The sequence below is a fragment of the Mustela lutreola genome, chromosome 5 (genome assembly GCF_030435805.1).
Source record: "Mustela lutreola isolate mMusLut2 chromosome 5, mMusLut2.pri, whole genome shotgun sequence".
Classification (NCBI taxonomy): Eukaryota; Metazoa; Chordata; class Mammalia; order Carnivora; family Mustelidae; genus Mustela; species Mustela lutreola.
The window spans coordinates 29,824,596-29,845,688 of record NC_081294.1 but is presented as its reverse complement, the minus strand read 5'-3'; the positions used below and the strand labels follow the sequence as shown (position 1 = coordinate 29,845,688).

General features: G+C 38.5%; 1 protein-coding gene across 2 annotated transcripts in view; it reads right to left on the bottom strand.

Moving 5' to 3' along the window:
• Positions 1-771: 771 nt before the first annotated feature.
• The window catches only part of WDR70 (WD repeat domain 70), a 293,941-nt gene continuing 273,619 nt past the window's right edge, over positions 772-21,093 (bottom strand). For both annotated transcript variants that reach the window (XM_059173825.1, XM_059173827.1), the window contains one exon: positions 772-961. In XM_059173825.1, the coding sequence (XP_059029808.1) occupies positions 874-961 (88 nt within the window). In that variant the 3' untranslated portion in view covers positions 772-873. The remainder of the gene's footprint in view (positions 962-21,093) is intronic.

The following is a 21,093-nucleotide window of genomic DNA, read 5'->3' as shown; positions in this document are numbered from 1 at the left end:
TTTCTAGTCACAAAAGCACAAGGGTCTTTTAGAATGATTTTTAATGTCTTCTAATTATAGGTACAAAGCATTTCCATACTTTTCCACTTTAATAGTGATAAAAATCAGGCAACGTAGATATCATTAGCTCTATTTTAAAAATGGAAATGGTATATATTTAATACGTGCCAGGTAATATACTAAACACTATCCAAGGAGTGTCTCATCGAATCCTGTAACAAACCTAGGACGGTGGTGCTATCATCATCGGAGACTGGAAGAGAGAAGTTTAGTAACTCCCAAGGGGACCTGACAGTAAAGACCAGAGACAAGATTTGAACCCACATGGGTCTGACTTCAAAGCCTATTTCCTACATCCTAACCACTATATTCTGCTGCTTAAAGATAATCAGATACATGTTCTTTCCTAGTATGGCAATGCTTTTAGCCTGAACTCAGCCTAATTAATTATAATCATGTAAACAACTTGTGAAATTACACAGAAATATTAAACTTTTTGATGTCTATCTCCATATTATGCTCCTAGAGTTGGTCAAGACACATGTCCATTTCTGTACATCTCCCGCCCTCAACGTTGTAAGAATCTGTACAAGACCAATAACAGTTGAATAAAGTTTCCAAATACCTAAACTACTTGGTAATAAGCTAAGAATCTGTTTCTTATTTATTTATAATACAGACTCATAGTTGTAGTTAAAAAAATGTAAGCACAAGTTTAGTGGAGGGTAGCTACCAATCTTTTGAATGGTTCAATAACGCAAACTACAAAAGTTGTTCATAAAAATGTGCTTTTTATTTCATTAAAAAAAAAACCAACAACAACCTGTCCAATATCACTCCCCCTTCATGCAAACAGCTCTCATGTGAGAGTCTTTAAATTTTACGCTTTTTCCATTCTGGCTCATTCTTTGCTTCCTCATCATCAGATTCAACTTGGGCAAACATGGTTTTGGGCTGAGTCCTAAAAGAAAGTTAATGAAAAGAGGAAAAATTTAGTCAGCAAGTGTTTATTAGATTAGACTTTGCTACTTTCATCAAGTGGAAGCACGTCTGGGGAATCAACTACATCTCAATCATTAAATATCAATCATTAAACTTCTGGCAAAGAAAAGGATAACAAAAATTTACTTTTGTTCATCCAAAGAGTCAAAGAGTCTCTTAAAGATTTCCCTCTGTGGCAGACCATGTATGCTGTCCTTTTCTTAAATAAAATGAAAATACATCAAATTCAGTATAATCTTATATATTCATAACCACCCTCTACTTCAAACTCAAACTGGGACTTTTTGGGAGTCCACGTTACAGTTACCACGCAAGAACACACATGATCTTTATTTACAGCTCTCTGCGTTGTTCCTAGACTTAAGTAGTCCAAATACATGTGATTATGGTACACATGAACAGGAGAATTTGAGATAATCGCTTTCTTATTTAATGAGTCTAAAATAATTGATAGCATATAGAGTAACTTGAGCACTGCCAACAAAAATGAAACAACCAAACAAACAGATGGGACATTCTCTCCACCCCAACACCCAGTTCAGTGAATGGAAACGTCAAAACTCAAGCATTCTAGGATACATCACTGGCTACCGCTGTTGTTAATACTGGCACATGGTACCTCAAGCAATCTTTGTGTTAGGATGCTTTGGGCTTTGTAAACACACCTGGTTCAGTGACTTTTTTTTAATACACCATTCACATGGAAAATAATTTCAAGAATATGTGAAATGGTTATAATTGATGCTCCTTTCAGTTATGCTACTATTGATTCCCTTTTAAAAACAGCTCTATAGGGGCACCTGGGTGGCTTAGTGGGTTAAGCCTCTGCCTTTGGCTCAGGTCATGATCTCAGGGTCCTGGGATGGAGCCCCGCATTGGGTTCTCTGCTCAGCAGGGAGCCTGCTTCCCCTTCTCTCTCTGCCTGCCTCTCTGCCTACTTGTGATCTCTGTCAAATAAATAAATAAAATCTTAAAAAACCCCAGCTCTATCACATTACAAAGAAATATTTTTAGAAAGCTTTTTTTATTTCTTATTTTTTTTGGTTTCAGGAGTAGAATTTAGTAATTCATCACTTACATTCACTAGTGTGCTCCTTAATGCCCATCACCCATTTAGCCCATCCCGCCATGCCTCTCCATTAACTCTGTTTGTTCTCTATTGTTGAGAGTCTCTTATGGTTTAACCTCTCCTTTTTTTCCTCTCCCATAGGTTCATCTGTTTTGTTTCTTAAATGCCACATATGAGTGAAATCATATGGTATTTGTCTTTCTCTGACTAGCTTAGGTCACTAGGCATAACACTCTCTAGTTCTATTCATGTTATTGCAAATGGCAAGATTTCATTCTTTTTGATGGCTGAATAATATTCCATTGTTTATGTATGTATGTATGTGTATGTATATGTATGCGTGTTTGTGTATATGTATGTATATGTGTATGTTCATATATACATAGCACATGTTCTTTAGCCATTCATCAGTCAATGGACATTTGGGCTCTTTTCATAGTTTGGCTATTGTCAATAATGCTGCTGTGAGCATCAGGGTACATGTATGTGTCCCTGTGAATCTGTATTTTTGTATGCTTTGGGTAAATACCTAGTAGTGCAACTGCTAGATTATAGTAGTTCTGTTTTTAACTTTTTGAGGAACCTTCTCTGTTACTGTTTTCCAGAATGGCTGCATACATTACGAGGAAATATTAAAGCACTGTATCTGAAGATGATATATTTTTGCTTATATCTTCATCTTTAATTCAGTTCATTATATCAAGGTAATTCCAGAATGTTAAAATAATGACAATAACCATTCCTTTTCTTTGACAAGTGAAAACAGGGTTAAAACCTATGTTACTTGTTGCTGTCTCTTTATTATTATGGGAAGAAATATATACTATCCACATTCATGCTGATGTTGTTCTGAAGCAGAAGCCATCATTCTGCGTCATTCTGGAATTCTGGAATTCCTCATGCCTGTCTCTCTAATGATCCACACACCTACCGGGAGTCCAAGGTGCCCCCATACACAATCCAGTCAGTTGAGATTCTTGTCACTTCAAGACACTGCTATGACATCTATAAACAGGTCACAGCCCTAACATTTCCAAAAACAGTTGCAGATTTTCATAGGTCATGAGTTGCTGAGTTACTAGAAAGCAGCCCCCCCACCCCCTAGGCCGGCTCTCTAACATGTGACAGTAGGGCAACTGGTGTTCATTACATATTTCATAGTCCAGCAAAGATGTGGACCACTGAGGTACAGACAAGACCTATATGGGAACAAATGTGGTTTAAAAACTATTTGAAAAGAGAAGAAAATAACATGGTCTTATAACCATATCTGGCAATAAGACAACAACTCATCAATGTTAGTTGGAATAAGACTTAAGTATGGGACGCCTGGGTGGCTCAGTTGGTTAAGCGGCTGCCTTCGGCTCAGGTCATGATCCCAGCGTCCTAGGATCGAGTCCCACATCGGGCTCCTTGCTCGGCAGGGAGCCTGCTTCTCCCTCTGCCTCTGCCTGCCATTCTCTCTGCCTGTGCTTGCTCACTCTCCCTCTCTCTCTCTCTGACAAATAAATAAATAAAATCTTTAAAAAAAAAAAAAGACTTAAGTACTAAGAATTGGTGTTTTTTGGATATTAAAAAAATTTAAATGACAGATCACAGGAAGAACAAAACCTAAATCTTAAAACGGCTATTTCATTTAAGTAATTGCTCTCATATTCTACCTACTTCCCAAAGTATTTTTTACAAGTTGGTGGCTAACTTGAAGAACATAGAATGAATGGAACTATTTCACAGGGGGGCAGAAAGGGAGTAATGACTGTAAAGAGGCATGGGGAATGTTTTCGGGCGATGGAAATATTCCACGATCTTGACTGAAGTGATTACACAGGTGTATACATTTGTCAAGACTTGAAATGGGTGCATTTTGTATCTTATTATACATATTATACCTGAGTAAAATGGACCTATAAAGAAAATCAAAACCAATGAGTAGAAGGAAAGGGTAAACATAACAATACAACACTCAACTTCCTAGTAGCCCAGAAAAAGACAAAGAAAAAGGAAATATATTAGTTTTCAAAGGAGATACCTCTTCCCCCAGCACTAAATTAAATTAAGCAAAATTCACTGATTAAACTTTTACATCAGGATCACTTAGACTGTTGTGCTGAATTACCAGACCACAGCAGTTTCCTTTGTCCTCTCCAGGTATCTTAACTTAGGGGATATGAATTTGTTTGGAAGGTAGAATGGTCTCTTTGAGGAATTCCATACAATTTAGTATTTTAAATTCCAGTTTTTGAACTAATAACAATGTTGCCAGAAAAAGAATCATATTATGTATATGCAACATCAAATCATGACATTTAGCTTTCAAACAGCCAGGCTGTCCTTCCCCCAAGGAGAAGCTCCTGTCCAGATTTTCCCAGCAGTACTTGTTTACCACTTTGTCTTTCATTTTATTGGCCAGGTAGGGAACACCTGCATGGAAGAAGTAGGCTCCTTTCAAAAAATGGTGCTGGCAAAATTGTACCAAAAGCAATAAATAGAACTGGACCCTCACCTTATTCCATATGCAAAAATTAACTTAAAATGGATCAAAGACGTAAACTTAGAGCAAAAACTATAAAATACTACAGAAAAGCTTTATGACATTGGATGCAGTAATGATTTCTTTGATAAGACAACAAAAGCATAAGCACACACAAAAAAAAACCCCAGGTAAACTGAACTATATCAAAATAAAACCTGTGCATCAGTAGATACAATCAACAGACTGAAAAGGCAGCCTATGAAAGGGGAGAAAATGTTTGCTAATTATATATTTATAAGGGATTACTACCTAGAATATATAAAGAACTCCTAAACTCAACAATAACAATAAAAACAACAATAACAACGAAACCCCAAACAACACAGTTAAAAACAGGGCAAAGGACTTCAACAGATATTTCTCCAAAGAAGATAGCAAAAGACTTAACAGGCACATAAAAAGATGCCCAACATCGCTAAGCACTAGGAAAATCCAGACCAAAACCACAGTGAGGTAACACCTCACACCCAGCAGGATGGCTACTATCAAACAAAAGACAAACAAACCAAACCTAGAAAATACCAAGTATTGACCAGGATGTGGAGAAACTGGAACCCTTGAACAGTGATGGTAGGAATGTACAATGGTGCAGCCTCTATGGAAAACAACACAGTAGATCCTCAAAAAATTAAAAATAAAATTACCATGTGGTCGAGCAATTCCACTTCAGGAAATATACCCCCATACTTTGAAAGTGGGGTCTGAAATATTTGTGCGCCCATGTTCGGTGCACCATTATCAGAACAGTCAGAACGTAGGAGCAACCTAAGTGTCATGGATAGAAGACTAGATAGAAAACAAAATGTGATGATATGTACAATGAAATTTATTCAGCCTTAAAAAGGAAAGAAACTCTGGCAAATGCCACAAAGATGAACCTTAAGGACATTATGCTAAGTGAAATAGGCAAGTCACAAAAAGACCTATACTGTGTCATTCCATTTATATGCGGGACCGAGACAGTCATATCCATGAGACAGAAAGCAGAATGGTGGTTGCCAGGGACTGGATAGAGGGAAAGGAAGAGCCCTTGTTTAGTGACTATAGAATTTTAGTTTGGCAAGATGAGAAGAGTTCTGTAGACTGGTGTACTTAACACTATGGAAATGTACACTTAAAAATGGCTAAGAGGCTGGGACACCTGGGTGGCTCAGTTGGTTAAGCGGCTGCCTTCGGCTCAGGTCATGATCCCAGCGTCCTGGGATCGAGTCCCACATCGGGCTCCTTGCTTGGCAGGGAGCCTGCTTCTCCTTCTCCCTCTGCCTCTGCCTGCCACTCTGTCTGCCTGTGCTTGCTCTCGCTTCTCTCTCTATGGCAAATAAATAAATAAAATCTTTAAAAAAAAAAAAAATGGCTAAGAGGGTAAGTTTTAGGTTATGTATATTTACCAACATTAAAAACATTTGTTTTGATTAAAAAAAGAAGAACCAGACTCTTGGGTTTGGGAATAAGGAATAATGAACCTGCTTTTAGAATAAACAGGAAGCACCCTGGAGAAGGCCTCAGCCTCCAGTCTGGGGCCCAGCCTAGAGCAGTGCTTCTCAAACCATCTGTGGTGCACGGCCAGGCTTTGTTTTCTAATTTCCAAACCCTTGCAGATAAGTACCATATTTCTAGAAAAATAAAAAGACTGCAAAGTGCAAATCCAAATTTTAATTCGATTCCAAAAATGTATCAAATTGCTCTACAATTTCCTAAGTGCTTACTCTCAATTCCTACACTTCCCCTCATGAGTACTGCTTGGGAGAGTGCACTGAGCAGCACCTGTGGGAACACCTTCCCCCCTCCGCAGCTGGGGACAGAAAGCAGTAAAGCAGGGCTCTGAAACCAGGCTGTGGAGTAAGAGTCTGTCTTCTTCTTTTATTTTAAGATTTCTTTCTTTTTTTTTTTTTTTTTTTAATTTATTTGACAGAGAGTACAAGTAGGCAGAGCAGTAGGCAGAGGTAGAAGCAGACTCCCTGCTGAGCAGGGAGTCCGATGTGGGGCTGGATCCCAGGACCCTGGGATCATGACCCAAGCTGAAGGCAGTCGCTTAACAGACTGAGCCACCCAGGCGCCCCTTTTTAAGATTTCATTCATTTATTTGACAGAGATCACAAGTAGGCAGAGAAGCAGGCAGAGAGAGGAGGACGCAGGCTCCCTGCTGAGCAGAGAGCCCGATATGGGGCTCGATCCCGGGACCCTGGGATCACGAGCAAGCCGAGGGCAGAGGCCTCAACCCACCAAGCCACCCAGGCGCCCCAAGTTGATGTCTTCTTAACATCAACTCTGACACAGGATGAGTTTCCTTCAACTGGAGGGAAGTACTTCTCACCTTAGGAGAAGCCCACCCTAGATAATGGCACTGAAGACTGAGTAAAGGACTGGGTTTGAGGCCACACTCTCACAGGCCCACCCCTGAAAGAGCAGTCCTTAATCCCTGGGAGTGAGGCATGAGCAGGTGGGGGGAGATGTGGCCCAGAGACAGAAGTTTCCCTTGTTCCAATCCGTCCTGTCCCCAATACCAACATTCTCACAGCACCATGCGCATAAGAGCTCTATGTTATTTGCTGAACTAAGACTAGGTTCTTCAAAAAAAAGTATTTGACTTGCGTACATCTCTATTTAGTCTAGAGAATGCATTATAGAAGCAAAGTGAGACAATTACAGCCTTAAATCTTGAAGCTATTCTTTCTTTTCAGCAACTGTTATCTTTAAATTTATTTCCAGCAGTTATTCTTTTGAAAAAATTTGGAAACTCCTATATGACAAAGAACCCCTCACTGCCCCCCCAAATTCAGTTCAGATTATCTAGGGCATTTAAAATGGGTTTCTGCAGTCACTACTTTTTAAGACAATGAGAAACAGAGATGATTAGGAAGAGTTAGGAACAGAACCAAAAGATTTCTTCCCTGGGGGATAGCCTAATTTGCCCTTGACATAGAAAACTACTATAAAAATAAATCAACAATGCCAAGCAGAAGTAAAATGACACATGCAAAAAAAAAAAAAAAAAATGCTAATGGATTTGAAAACACTTAAAAGTTGCTCCAGAAGCCTCTGCTTTTAAAACCAATAGGAAACCAACAAATAAACAAGAACAACAACAAAAAAAATACTTCAAGTCTCTATTAACATTGTTCCTGGCCACAAAAGTGGATTCCTTTCTGAGCTGCTTAAAGAAACAGAATTTGTAGCTGATTTTAATATAGACTTTGTTGGGTGCTCCTATGAGTAAGAGAAAACCAAACCAAACCAAATGGGCACTGAACACATGGCAAGAACTCAGGAAATATACATAGAAATAAAAATTGAGCAAGAAATATAACCCACCACCTTAAGAAAGCATTACCATTTCTGACCCATTCCTGTATCTTCTATTTAATCAGTTCGTCTAGGATTCTATACCTTGTTTCTCAAGAGACAGGAAGTTGCCAACTCAAACTTCTAGCCTCATGGAAGATTTGTGTCAGCTGCCCCTAAACAAAAGCCTATAAAAAGACTGATTTGAAGGAAAAGGTGGTAAGGGGAACATTCCATTCAGCCAAGGGTATAATCAAGGCAGCTGCTCAACAGGTCAGTAGGGCCCTGGTAAACCTCATTGAGAACCAGCAGAGTAACCCACATGATTGAAATCAGCTTTATCCAGACTATCTAACTTACTGGTTGATGGCCCACACTAACCCATTTTTCTAAATGTTAACTGAAAACTTAAACTTAACAGAAAGCTGTTTTCCTGTTTGATTAACTCACTTTGTGAACAGTAAACATTTCTCACTTGACTACATACATCAATTTGTTTACTAGAGTTACCAAGAAAAGGAGAACAGATTATGTATCAACATAATTATTGTTATGAACCATTCAATAAACTAATCAGAGAAGGGCTGAAAGTTTTTTTGTTTCATTTTGTTTTAGCTTCAGTAAACTCTGCATTTGCTAATAATTAACACTTCATGAAGCAAAGATAAAAGCTTAAGCAAATGTCTTTCTCAAATCTATCAATTTTTATGAGATGATACTATGTGCTGAATAATTTTCCCCTTGGGACATTTTTTAAATGGAATTCTCACACATATCTGGACAAAGCAAGTTTTTCCCAGCAACTGTGTGTTAGCGGAAAAATGTCAGAAGCCCAACAAAAACTGAGTCTCACCTTCAGTGTTTCTATCCAGGGGAATCTGGTGTAGAATAGTCAGTAATAAATAAAGATTCCTCCTGCAATATTCTATGAGGACATTTCTGGGGTGCACTGCTGGTGTGAGATATTCAAACTGTCAACAGAGCGGTCTTCTCTCTTCTGACTGAGCTCTAACCTAGGACTTTTACACTCCCTTTCCAGAAGAATCTCAGAATGTTTTCAGCTGCATTGGAAAGTACACAGATCATGTTCTTTTTAATTAGGGATATTCTTCTGATATGATTCATTTAAAAAGCATAAAGCCAGTTCCAGGGTCACAGAATGAGTATGAGGAGAAATCACTTATAATATTCAGTCATCAGTATGTGAGTATAAACCACAAGCTTTTTTGGCTCAGGGCCCATTGTTTATTATGAAGGAAAACCTCAAAGCCAAAGTCAATTATAGCCATGACTTGACAATCTGACACACTTGTTAACCCTGTTAGAATGAATACGGTCCAGATGAACTGTGACCCAGTCATCACAATTGCAGAATTATTAAGATTAAATAAGGGGCTTGACCAAAAGATTCCACTTGAAATGGGCCCTTCTTTCTGGTGAGGAGCTAATCAAAGATATATTTTTTTTAAATATTAGGGATGAATAAGAAGATGAGATGCAACATGCCGTTTCTATTTTCTTCAAAAAATGAACACATAATATTTTGGAAAAATAGATAAACATCTCTCGGACTCATTAAAGAGGGCACACTAACTCATAATGCTGGTGTGTGAGTTCAAAGCCTAGATGAAGGTAGGGAAAAGGGACAAACATGAAACCTGTGGAAATGGGAAACAGAAAGAGAAAACAGAGGAAAAAAACCCAAAAAAACCCTCTAAAATCACCACTATCCGCCTTATCACCAAATGGTTAAACAAATTAAAGGAAAAAATCTTTGAAAAGTGCACAGGCCTAAGGCCGTCCAGGTGTCATGGCGCCCTCTTTCAACTGTAGAGCTGGGCCTTACTTTACCACAGACAGGCTATCCTCACACATGGGGAAACAGGCCCGGGCCACATCAGCGAAGCACAGGGCAGGAGCAACACCCTGGAACTTCTGGTTCTTAGTCTAGTGCTTGCCTCTGCCATTCTGGCTTACACAGTTGTCTTTTCAGCTTCACTAGTACTCAATTTTTTTTTTCATATCTGCCATGAGTTGCTTTGTGATGAGAAGCAGTACACTGTAGTCGTCAAGGGCAGAAGCTTGACCCGGAAGCCAGACAGCCTGCACTCAGATCCCAATTCTGCCATCTGCTACCTATATGGCTTTGGTCAGCTTATAAGCCTCAATCTGCCTCAATCTCCTCATCTGTAAAATGGGGACAATAATACCGCTTCCTTCACAGCACTGTTGAGAAGATTAAATGAATAATATATATACAGTTCTCAAACAGGGCTGGCATACTGTAAGTATAATAAAAGTATCATTTTTATTATTATACCCTTTGCTTCTGCTATCATGGATTGCTCATCTCATACAAAATGTTTTCAAAAAGTTATATGTAGAATAATACATTTAGCAAAATAATTTATATATTAAATACATGACAGCACCTTTCTATTTTTTAAAAAAAACAGGGAAATTACTTGGTTGTGCAAATAATCTGTTTCTTCAGCATAAATCTCTATAATTGGAATAATCTATTCTGTACATTTTAAAGAGGTAAATCATTTGTGGTTTATTTGTAGTTTACTTTAGTAAACAAAAATAGTTTTACAAAATAGGTTTACAAAATAGTCACCTGGGAAACTTCTTAAGATGCAGATTTCCAGCCGCAAGCTCACAGAGTCTAGCTGAGTGTGAGGAGCGGTCTAGAAACCTGCATCTTTAACCCCCCTTCTCCCACCCTTGACTCTGACACAAGGCAGTCCACAGAACCGCTCTGAGAAATGCTGGCCTCTACACAGGGATATGCTGGACGGGGACAATCAGTCACCTAAATATAACTCAGGGAAAAAGTTACACTTTCCTCTGTGGGTTTATGTCTCTTCTTGGCAAAAACAATATACAAACCTTTACTCGTTCAAAGAACGACCTCTTTAAATACTGCCTACTGACCCAACATGGTTTTAAACAGATCCTTTACAGATGGGAACGATATTTCAGCACACACACCTACATCCAGGTATCCCGTATCTGACAAGACATGCACACTGAAAACTACACGGATGGAACTAGCGAGAATGGCAGCTTCTCTGGCAGGAAAAGTGACCATGGCTGACAGAGCTGTCAGGATGGCAGGCTGCTGGCCTGGGGCCAGGCTCTCACACACGTCCATCTCGGTGTGATGTGTAAGCTAATAGCATTCTGGATCTATATCCTGCCCGCCCTCCAGCCGGCTCCTCTTCCCTCCCGGCACAGCCACTTCTTTTAACCAGAAACTGTAATTGAATCTGCCCACGTGTGGCTGCACGAGGGGCCTCTGTGATCCTGCTGGGTTTTAAAACTTCTATGGCCCTCACACTGCTGGTGCCAGGAATGAAACTCGAGGCCTCCATCGGCACAGGTAAAGTGTTTAAAGACCATTCGTTATCATCACTGGAGAAAGAAGGTGGATACGTGTCATGTGCCAGCACGGAGATTTATGGAATGCCTAATGGGGCTTTTCTGTGATAAAGTGAGATACAGTCAATCTTCATTTCATCACTGACAGAAGTCAATTGCAGTGAAGAAAAACAACCAGACACACATTCTCAATTACAGTGACCTTTACAGAAAGATCCTTTTAAATATTAGCTTCCCTTCGGAGACTCTGCCACTTGGCAGTAAACAGTATACTCCAGCAGGTGAACACAGGAGAAATAGCAGCACAGCCCTGGCTAACGAGTCACATGCCGCAGACAGTGCCATGAACTTAGTATGCAAGAAGTGGAAGGTGACCAAATGGGCTGGAAGGAGACGGGAGGAAAATGCCACCGTGGAAGGGTATAGATATTAAGAGAGAGCGCAGCCCTCTGAAGAGCTCACTGGATGAGGGACGGCGGGAGCTGAAGTCCAGTGCTGCTGCAGTCACTCTGGACGGCAAGCTTCAGCCTCCTCACATGTGGGGTAAAAGACAGGACAGTGCCTGTTCTCCCCACCCGGCAGAGCTAAGATTTAAGCAAGCACATTATTCAACTGTAAATATAATTCAACTACCTATAATGCCGGAAAATATCATCCGTTAATGCTCACCAAAAAAAACCAAAAGAACTTCCGCTTCAAGCAATTCTATTTAAAGAAAGCTGAAAATCTGGGTGCATGAATCCCCAGGAAAATATTAATTACTAAGCAGACACAGAAGACTTGGAAAATCCAAACAGAATATTTACCATGAGGGGATGGAAAAGAGAGAAACCAAGAAATTACTCTTTTACCTTCTCCTCCACAAAAGCACTGGGCTGTGACAGTTTCACAGGTGAACTCTATCAAATCTTTACAACATAGATAGGTTTAATGGTATTCAAAACAGTTTGAGAGTATATACAGAAAAGCGTACAAGATTTTTCTGAAGCTAGTCTGACACACGACAAAGAATAAACCATAACTATGTAAGGGTCATGCCAAAGATGCAAGGACAATTCAATATGAGGAAAGCCAATAATATACTTCATCATACTCATTGATCAAAGTAGAAAAGTCACAGGGTCACTTTCGTGAAATACAATAAATGAATGTAATAAAATTCAGCATCTATTTCAGATGAACATGCCTCTGTTCTTTGTATGGTGTTTTCTTTGCATGGAGTGCTCTTCCCTTGGATATCCACACGGCTCACTCCTTCACTTAAGTAAAAAATCACATAGCAGAGATTTTTACCCCAATCACCGTATCTAAAAAATACTAACCTTTTCTTTCCCTGGTTACTCTACATCCACTTATCCCTATTTTAGTTTTATTCTTTGCACTAGCTATCATCTAAAATTTAGGGACTTATTTACTGTATCTGGCAACCTGAATATAAGCTCCATAAAAACTATATCCCCATAATCTAGAACAGTACCTGACCCATAGTGTTCAATAAATCATTATTGAATAAATAGAAGAGAAAGATATGGATTCATCTGTAACATCTTGTATGCACGAGTTCTCAAAAATTATGCTTTATGAAGTATTATCAAACAATGACATCATTAAACAATTGAGCAATGTGATATTGCCAATATTTGACTTTTTTTCACCTACAAAAGGGCAATTACTTGATTTAACCTAATGGAGTCACTCCTTTAAAGTTCAAATTAAGAAAAAGATGTGCGGTATCATGACATTATTTAATACCGTGCCAGCAGTATTAGTAAATACAATTAGATAACTAGTACAAAAACTGGGCAACATTTACTTATGATAAAAACTCTCAAAAAAGTGTGGCTAGAGGGAACATACCTCAGCATTATAATACCTGTATGTGAAAAATCCATAACTAACATCACATTTAGTGCTAAAAACCGAAAGTTTCTCTCTAAGAACAGGAATAAGAAAAGGATGTCTACTCTTTGCCACTTTTATTCAACACAGTACTAGAAGTCTTAGCCACAATAATAAGACAAGAAAAAGAAATGAGGCACCCATACTGATAAAGAAGTTAAACCATTACCGTTGGCAGATGACATGGTCCCATACATAAAAAAAGCCTTAAGACTCCAACAAAAACTATTAGAAGTAATAAATGTATTCAGTAAAGCTGCAGAATTTGGAAGTTAATACCCAGAAATCAGTAGTGTTTCAATACACTAATAATAGGGTAGCAGAAAGATAAATTAAGAAAACAACATGATTGTACCAAAAAGAATAAAATGCCTAGAAATAAAGTTTACCAAAGAGGCGAAAGACTGTACTCCAAAAAACTATAAAACACTGATGAAAGAAACTGAAGACACAAACAAATGGAAAGATATTCCATGCTAATGGATTGGAAGAACAAACATTATTAAAATGTCTATATTACCCAAAGCAATTCAATACAACCCCATATCAAAATACCAACAACATTTTTCACAAATCTAGAACAAATAATCTTAAAATTTGTATGGAACCACAAAAGACCCCAAACTTCCAAAGCAATCTCAAGAAAAAAGAACAAAACTGAGAGTATCACAATACCAGATTTTAAGACATACTACAAAGCTAGAGTAATCAAAACAATATGTTACTGATACAAAAACAGACACATAGTTTAATAGCAGAATAGAGAGCGCAGAAATAAGCCCAAACTTATGGGCCTGATTATAATTATCAATCATAGATTGATTAATGCTTAATCAATTAAGCATTAATCAATCTATGACAAAGGAGGCAAGACTATACAATGGGGAAAACCCAGTGTCTCCAACAAATGGTGCTGAGAAAGCTGGACAGTTACATCCAATAAAGGGAAACTGGACCCATTTCTCACACCATACACACAAAAAACCCTCAAATGGATTAAAGACCTAAATGTGAGACCTGAAAAGCCAAAGATTCTAAAAGAGAATATAGGCAGTAATTTCTCTGACATCGGCCTGTACAAACATTTTTCTAAATGTGTTTCCTGAGGCAAGGGAAACAAAAGCAAAAATAAATGAGTGGGACTACATGGAAATAAAAAGCTTCTGCACAGCAAAGTAAACCATTAACAAAACGACAACCTACTGAATAGAAGATACTTGCAAATGACAGATCCAATAAGAGGTTAATACTCAGAATACATAAAGAACTTATATAATTCAACACCAACTGCTTCCCCCTCGCAATCTGATTAAAGAACAGGCAGAGGACCCAAACAGACATTTTTCCAAAGAAGACATACAGATGGCCAACAGACTAATCATCAGGGAAATGCAGCTCAAACCGCAATGAGATATCACCTCATGCTTGTCAGAATGACTAAACTCAAACACACAAGAAACAATAAGTGCTGGCATGGACGTAGAGAAAAAGAAAACCTCATACACTATTGGTGGGAATGTTAACTGGTACAGCCACTGTGTAAAACAGTATGGAGGCTCCTCAAAAAATTAAAAATAGAAATGCCACGTGATCTGGTAATTCCACTATTGGGTACTTTACCCAAAGAAACAAAAACAATAATTTGAAAAGATATATGCATCCCTATGTTTACTGCAGCATTAATTACAACAGTCAACATATGAAGCAATCTAAATATTTATCATTGGACAAATGAATAGGAAAGACGTGACACACACATATACACAGTGAAATATTACACAGCCATAAAAAAGGCTAAGTTCATGGCATTTGAGATAACATGAATGGACGTGGATGGTATTATGCTAAGTGAACTAAGTTAGTCAGAGAAAGACAAACACTGTAGGATTGCATTCACCAGTGGACTCTAAAAAAGCCCAACAAACAAACAAACAAAACCCTACAATGAATAAAGAAATAAAAAACAGAATTTGACCTATAAATAACAAAAAACTATAAATATAGTTTCTTTATAAATATAGAGAACAAACTGAAGGTTGCTACAGGGGAGGGGGTTGGGGGTTGAGGGAGACAGAGGCTTCCAGTTATTGAATGAATATGTCACAGGAATAAAAGGCACAGCATGAGGAATATAGTCAATGATATTGTAACAGTGACATAACAGGACCGAGGGCTGCTACACTTATGATGAACACAGCATAATGTATAAACTTATAAAATCACTAAGCTGCACACCTGAAAGTAATGTAACATTGTGCGTCCTCTAAACCCAAATAAAAAAAAAGTTTTTAATTAAAATTAAAGTAAATTAAAATAATTAGAAAGAATAAGGTAAATGTATCATTATTTGCATAGGATATAATTTTCTGCCTGGAAACTACAAGTAAACTGAGTGGAAAATTATTGAAAACAAGAGGAAAACAGGGTAAACATAGCTGTATATAAAGCAACTACCTACATATGCATTAATAATACACATTTATGTTGCCACACAGCACTTCCATACACACAGGAGTTATAAACTCAGCAGAAGAAAAGGTTCTATTTACGACAGCACAAAAAGACAAAATAACTGGAAACAAAATTAAAAGAAAATGTGAAAGATCTATATAAAGAAAACTTTAAAATACTACTGAGAGACAGAGATGTGACTGAATAGAAAGACATACCCTGCTCTTGGTTTATTTATTTATTTTTTTAAACAGTTTTTTAAAAAAGATTTTATTTATTTATTTGACAGAGAGAGAAATCACAAGTAGGCAGAGAGGTAGGCAGAAAGAGGGGGAAGCAGGCTCCCCGCTGAGCAGAGAGCCTGATGCGGGGCTCAATCCCAGGGCCCTGAGATCATGACCTGAACTGAAGGCAGAGGCTTTAACCCACTGAGTCATCCAGGCGCCCCCTTGCTCTTGGTTTTAAAAAACCAATATTGTAAAACTCAGTCTAAGTTAATATATACATTGATTCAATTCCAATACAAATAGCACCAAGAATTGGGGGGTGAGCTGTTTACTAGATAGCTTAAAGTCATGGAAACCTGCAGAATGGAAAAGTTTTACTAAGAAGAAAGAGAACAGGCAGCCCAGCAACAATGAAAACAGTCTGATACTACTACTTGAACAGACCAAATAACAGAACACAACAGAGAGCCCAGAAGTGGGCTCAAATTCAAATGGAAGTGCGTGTGTATAACCATGTGGTTTCAATTCAATGAGGAAAACTAGATTATCCAATTAAAAAGTGTTACAGCAACTGGCTAACCAACTGGCTAACCAACAGGAAACAATCAAATTAGAGCTCTACTGTGGTAGGCTGAAATATCCACCCAAAATCCCTGGATGCTGTGAATACAACCTTATTTGGAAAAAAAGGTCTTTGCAGATATGACTAAGGATTTTAAGATGAGGAGATAATCCTGGATTATCTCGGGTGGGCCCCAGATGATGTCATGGGTATCCTTATAAGAGAGAAGAGGAGACTCACACGAAGCAAAAGTCAAAGAGAGAACTGAGAAGAGCCTGGGGTCACAGTGGCTCCGAGCCAAGCTTGCAGGCACAATCTGGAAGCTAGCAGAGGCCTGGAACAGATTTCCCCCAGAGCCCCTGTATGGAGTGTGGCCCCTATGACACCTTTATTTCAGACTTCTGGCCCCCAGAACTGTGAGAGAATTCATTTCTGCCTTTCAGGCCACATGCTTGTGGTAATTTGTTCCAGTGGCCACAGGAAACGAAGATACCTTTCTCACTCCCTTTACTAAAATAATTTCAGGTGAATAAAAGATTTAACACTAAAAAAATAAAAAAGAAGGTATTAATGGAAAGATGGGAGAATCTGAAGAACTATCTTGAATACAGAGGCCTTCCTAACTAAAACAAAACCCAAGAAAGAAAAAATTCCTAAATCTGACTACATTAAAATACATTTGATAGCAATCTGCTCCAAATAGGTCTGTGTATGTTTACATGCAAAGTAAATGACTGAGGTATTTCCATAAATACTGAAATAATACTGCTGATTATTGGGTGATATTAACAATATATAATTTAAATGAAGGTGTCAAAGACCTTACTTACCACGGAAGAAAATGAGACACTGAGAAGATAACTTTTAGAACCTACTGGATAGTAAGTCCTTGCTAGAATCCAGGCCAGGAAGCTGGCCTTAGAACTTCAAGGTTATTGTTCTAATTTCTAACAACTAATTATTTTGATGAAGGATCTAACTTTAATATCATATGTCATTTACATGTCTGAGATTTTAAGGAATATATGCACAGTGAAAAAAATCCAGCAGCAGTGCTCATGGGCAGACTAAGAACTTGGAAGGCCCCTTTCACTTCACGCTGCTCTCCCCACCCCGCCCCCCTCCCCACTCCTTTGTTCTCCTACTTAAAAGATACCCAACACCTACATTTCTTGTATTTCTTCCCAGGGGGAATTCATGTATAAATGATCAGATATGTGAGTAGGTACATTCACTGTGTAAAAACACAGGTATACAGAGAGCATGTTTTGCAAGCTGGTTTCTATTTTTGCTTATTGGTTTTTTATTTAAGGAGACTGGGACACATTCATCCATATATACCTAGCTCATTCTTTATATTTTCTTGTTACCTTTAATTAAATGGATACACTGTACTTTTCTAAAACAGTATCTCACTGAAGGACACTTACATTGTTTCCCATCTTTTGCTTTCATAAACAATACTGAACTTAATATCTTTGGACATACATATTTACCCACATGTGCAAAACTTCTGGAAATAGAATTGCCAAGTCAAAGGCTATTTGCATTTTAAATTTGTATAGATAGTGCCAAATTTTTCTCCAAATGATGCTCACTATGTTTAGCACATCTTAAAACATGGCTCTGTTTCCTCTTCTTTCCTCAGCTAATTTTTTTGCCTGTTTCTAAACAAATTTCCTTAAGTATAAAAAACCCCTAATAGTAATAGAAAATAATGACTCCATTAAAAACAGAAGTGTCAACAGAGGCATAATCTATAAGCTTATCTGACTGCCAATGATGTGTTGACATACATTAGCTTACACACACACAAATTCTATACAAAAGAGGGCGAAATGCACACTAGTTAGCTGGCCAGCCTTAATATGACCCTCTTAGCTGTTGTAATATTATCCAACTAATTGTTCAGAGATGTTCCATCTGTACCATCTGGTTATTAGTACATACTATGAACAACCGCCCCTGACAGTATGGAGTCAAGTCTGTTCCTCTACACGGACAGCAGAGGAGGCAGCACTCCCCACCAGAGGCCCGCAAATCTCTTCAGCATTTTTGTGTGGGGTACTTTCATTCACAACAGCAGCAGCTCTCTCTCTTTGTCAGAGGGCTGTCAGCAGGTTGCTGAAGCCCTGAAAAGCTGAAAGTACCTGGGAATACCGCCCCCTGGCCCCATGTCCAGCCATTAGCAAGGATCAACAGAAACTGGAGTGTGAGGACTCCAGTCACCATGCCTCTGACCTGGGTCTCCAGGGTTACCCTGCAGACTGAGCTAAAGGGGAGCTGGTCCCTGAAACCTTGCTTGATACACCCTTACTTGGCCTCATTATACTTCTCTACTCCTATTGGTTTTCTCTATGGGTGCGTCCTAATAAGCATCCTAATAATAAAGTATCCTAAAAGCACCTTTATATGAATCTTTGTCTCAGTACCTACTTCTAAGGAACCCAAGCTAAAACAGTGTGTTTTTCTTTTATGCAAATAGCTCATAATGATTAGCAGACAGAGCACTGATACTGGTATAACATGTCTGTTGAGTTGGTTCATAAGTGATTTTTTCCCAGCATATTAATGTTCTGAAAAGTGATCAGGTTCCAGCTTTCTCAAAATTTAAGAGAAAACTTTAATAATATATAAAGACATCCAATAAAAACCTAAACACACCTCCAATGATATAAAAATACATATGCACAAATTTATTTACTGTAGCACTGTTAGAAATTACAAAATACTGGGACAACCTAAATGTCTACTCATAAGAGAGTGGTTGGATCAACTATACTTCCCTGCAATGGGGTACTATGCAGTAGTGAAAAAGAACGAGAAGGAGCTCTATGAACTGATGTAGAATGATTTCTAGGGCATAATCCTAAGTGAAAAAAGCAAAGCCCCAAAGGGTATTTATATTATGCTATCCTTCAGAATAGCATATTATATTATGCTTCTCCTTTAGAAAGGAGAGGGTAGAAGAAAATACAAATCTGTTCACTTGTGCAAAAGACCTATGGGAGAGGTAGACCAGAAACTAAAGAGATAGACTACCTGCGGGAGTGAGTGGGGAAGGGACCAAGAGAAGTGGGGCATGGAAATGCGGGAACAGAGAGGAAGAACAAGTCTTTTTTAAGGCCCTGACTCCTAACACTAGAGTATTATTTTGCACACCCTACACAAACCTCCAAAATAAATAGAACATAGGGGAAACCCCAAAAAGGAATGCACACTAACAAATAACCCTAGCTGCATTTCAAACAAATTCTAGAACCACCCTGACAGGAGTGGAGAAGAAAATATCTCACCCAAGTAACTGTGAAAACCAGTCTCTTGACCAAATACTATAACGCCAAAAGGACAAAAAAAAAAAAAACAATAACCAAAAAAAAATCCAAAAAACCCCAAAACAACAACAAAAAAACTACATGAATGTGGTTAAAGAAATCCTAGTTGGGGAAATGTTTCTTACAGGTGTATGGGTAGGCAATTTTGAAACTACTTTATATGTAAACTAGCAGTGAATAAATAAGTGAATATATTGTCAGTAATGAAAGCTTGGTTTTTCATTATTGGAGAAAGAAGTTAAAAATACAGGAAGGAGAAAGGTAAAATGAAACCAGGAGGATAGGACTGAAATCAGAGGCATCACTATAAACTCATAGTTTTTAAAATATGAATACAGATATATATGCATGTGTGTATGTATGTATGTACATATGTGTATGTGTGTTGAAGCACAGGTTAGTATACATATATATTTTTTCAAGTTTTGTCAGCTAAGAAGACCTAAAGGAGGAACTAGAAGCAATGACGCTTGGGTAGCAATAGGGACATCTAGCACCAATGTCTTGGTTTCTAAATATGTTCTCAAACAAAAGAAGCCTAGACTCCTTGAAGAAGTAGTTGATTCCAGGCCTGGAGGAAGAAAACCAAAGATGACTCTGGCACATTATATGGTATCGGAAAGCAAGGAAGTGCTCAAAATAAAACGAAACAAAAAATTCTACAACATGACCCTTCTCTAGTGTAAATGTGCCTGGTTTGGAGGCTTTAAGAACCACTACATGTTCACCCATGTTGAGCCACCTGAGGGAATCCGCTAAGGAGGGCTCTACCCCGCCGACGTGCATGCTCCTCACGGACACAGTTCTGAAGCTGAAAAGCAGTCCGTGATGACAGACCTACAAGCTGCTCCTCTTCATCTGCTTTTAAACCCTCTTCAACTGAGGTAATGCATGCAGGGAGTGCTCTTCCTCCTTCTCCTCAGAGGTAGGATGGACTTCCCATAATGGGTTTACACTAGGTCATAACTGATGGAATTGACCTACTTTAAAAATGCACCATTCTAGAGTCCGAAGATACAAACAAATAGCTAGGTTCAGGACTATGAGTACTTGGCTTATTTTTCAGGCTCAAGAATAAAACAAGAGGGGCGCCTGGGTGGCTCAGTGGGTTAAAGCCTCTGCCTTCGGCTCGGGTCATGATCCCAGCGTCCTAGGATCCAGCCCCGCATCAGGCTCTCTGTTCAGCGGGGAGCCTGCTCCCCACCCACCGCCTGCCTCTCTGCCTACTTGTGATCTCTGTCTGTCAAGTGAATAAATTTAAAAATCTTTTAAAAAAGAATAAAACAAGAAATAGAGAGTTAGAACCTCAAAGTAGTGTTGTTATATTCTTTCCAATTCATTCAACATAA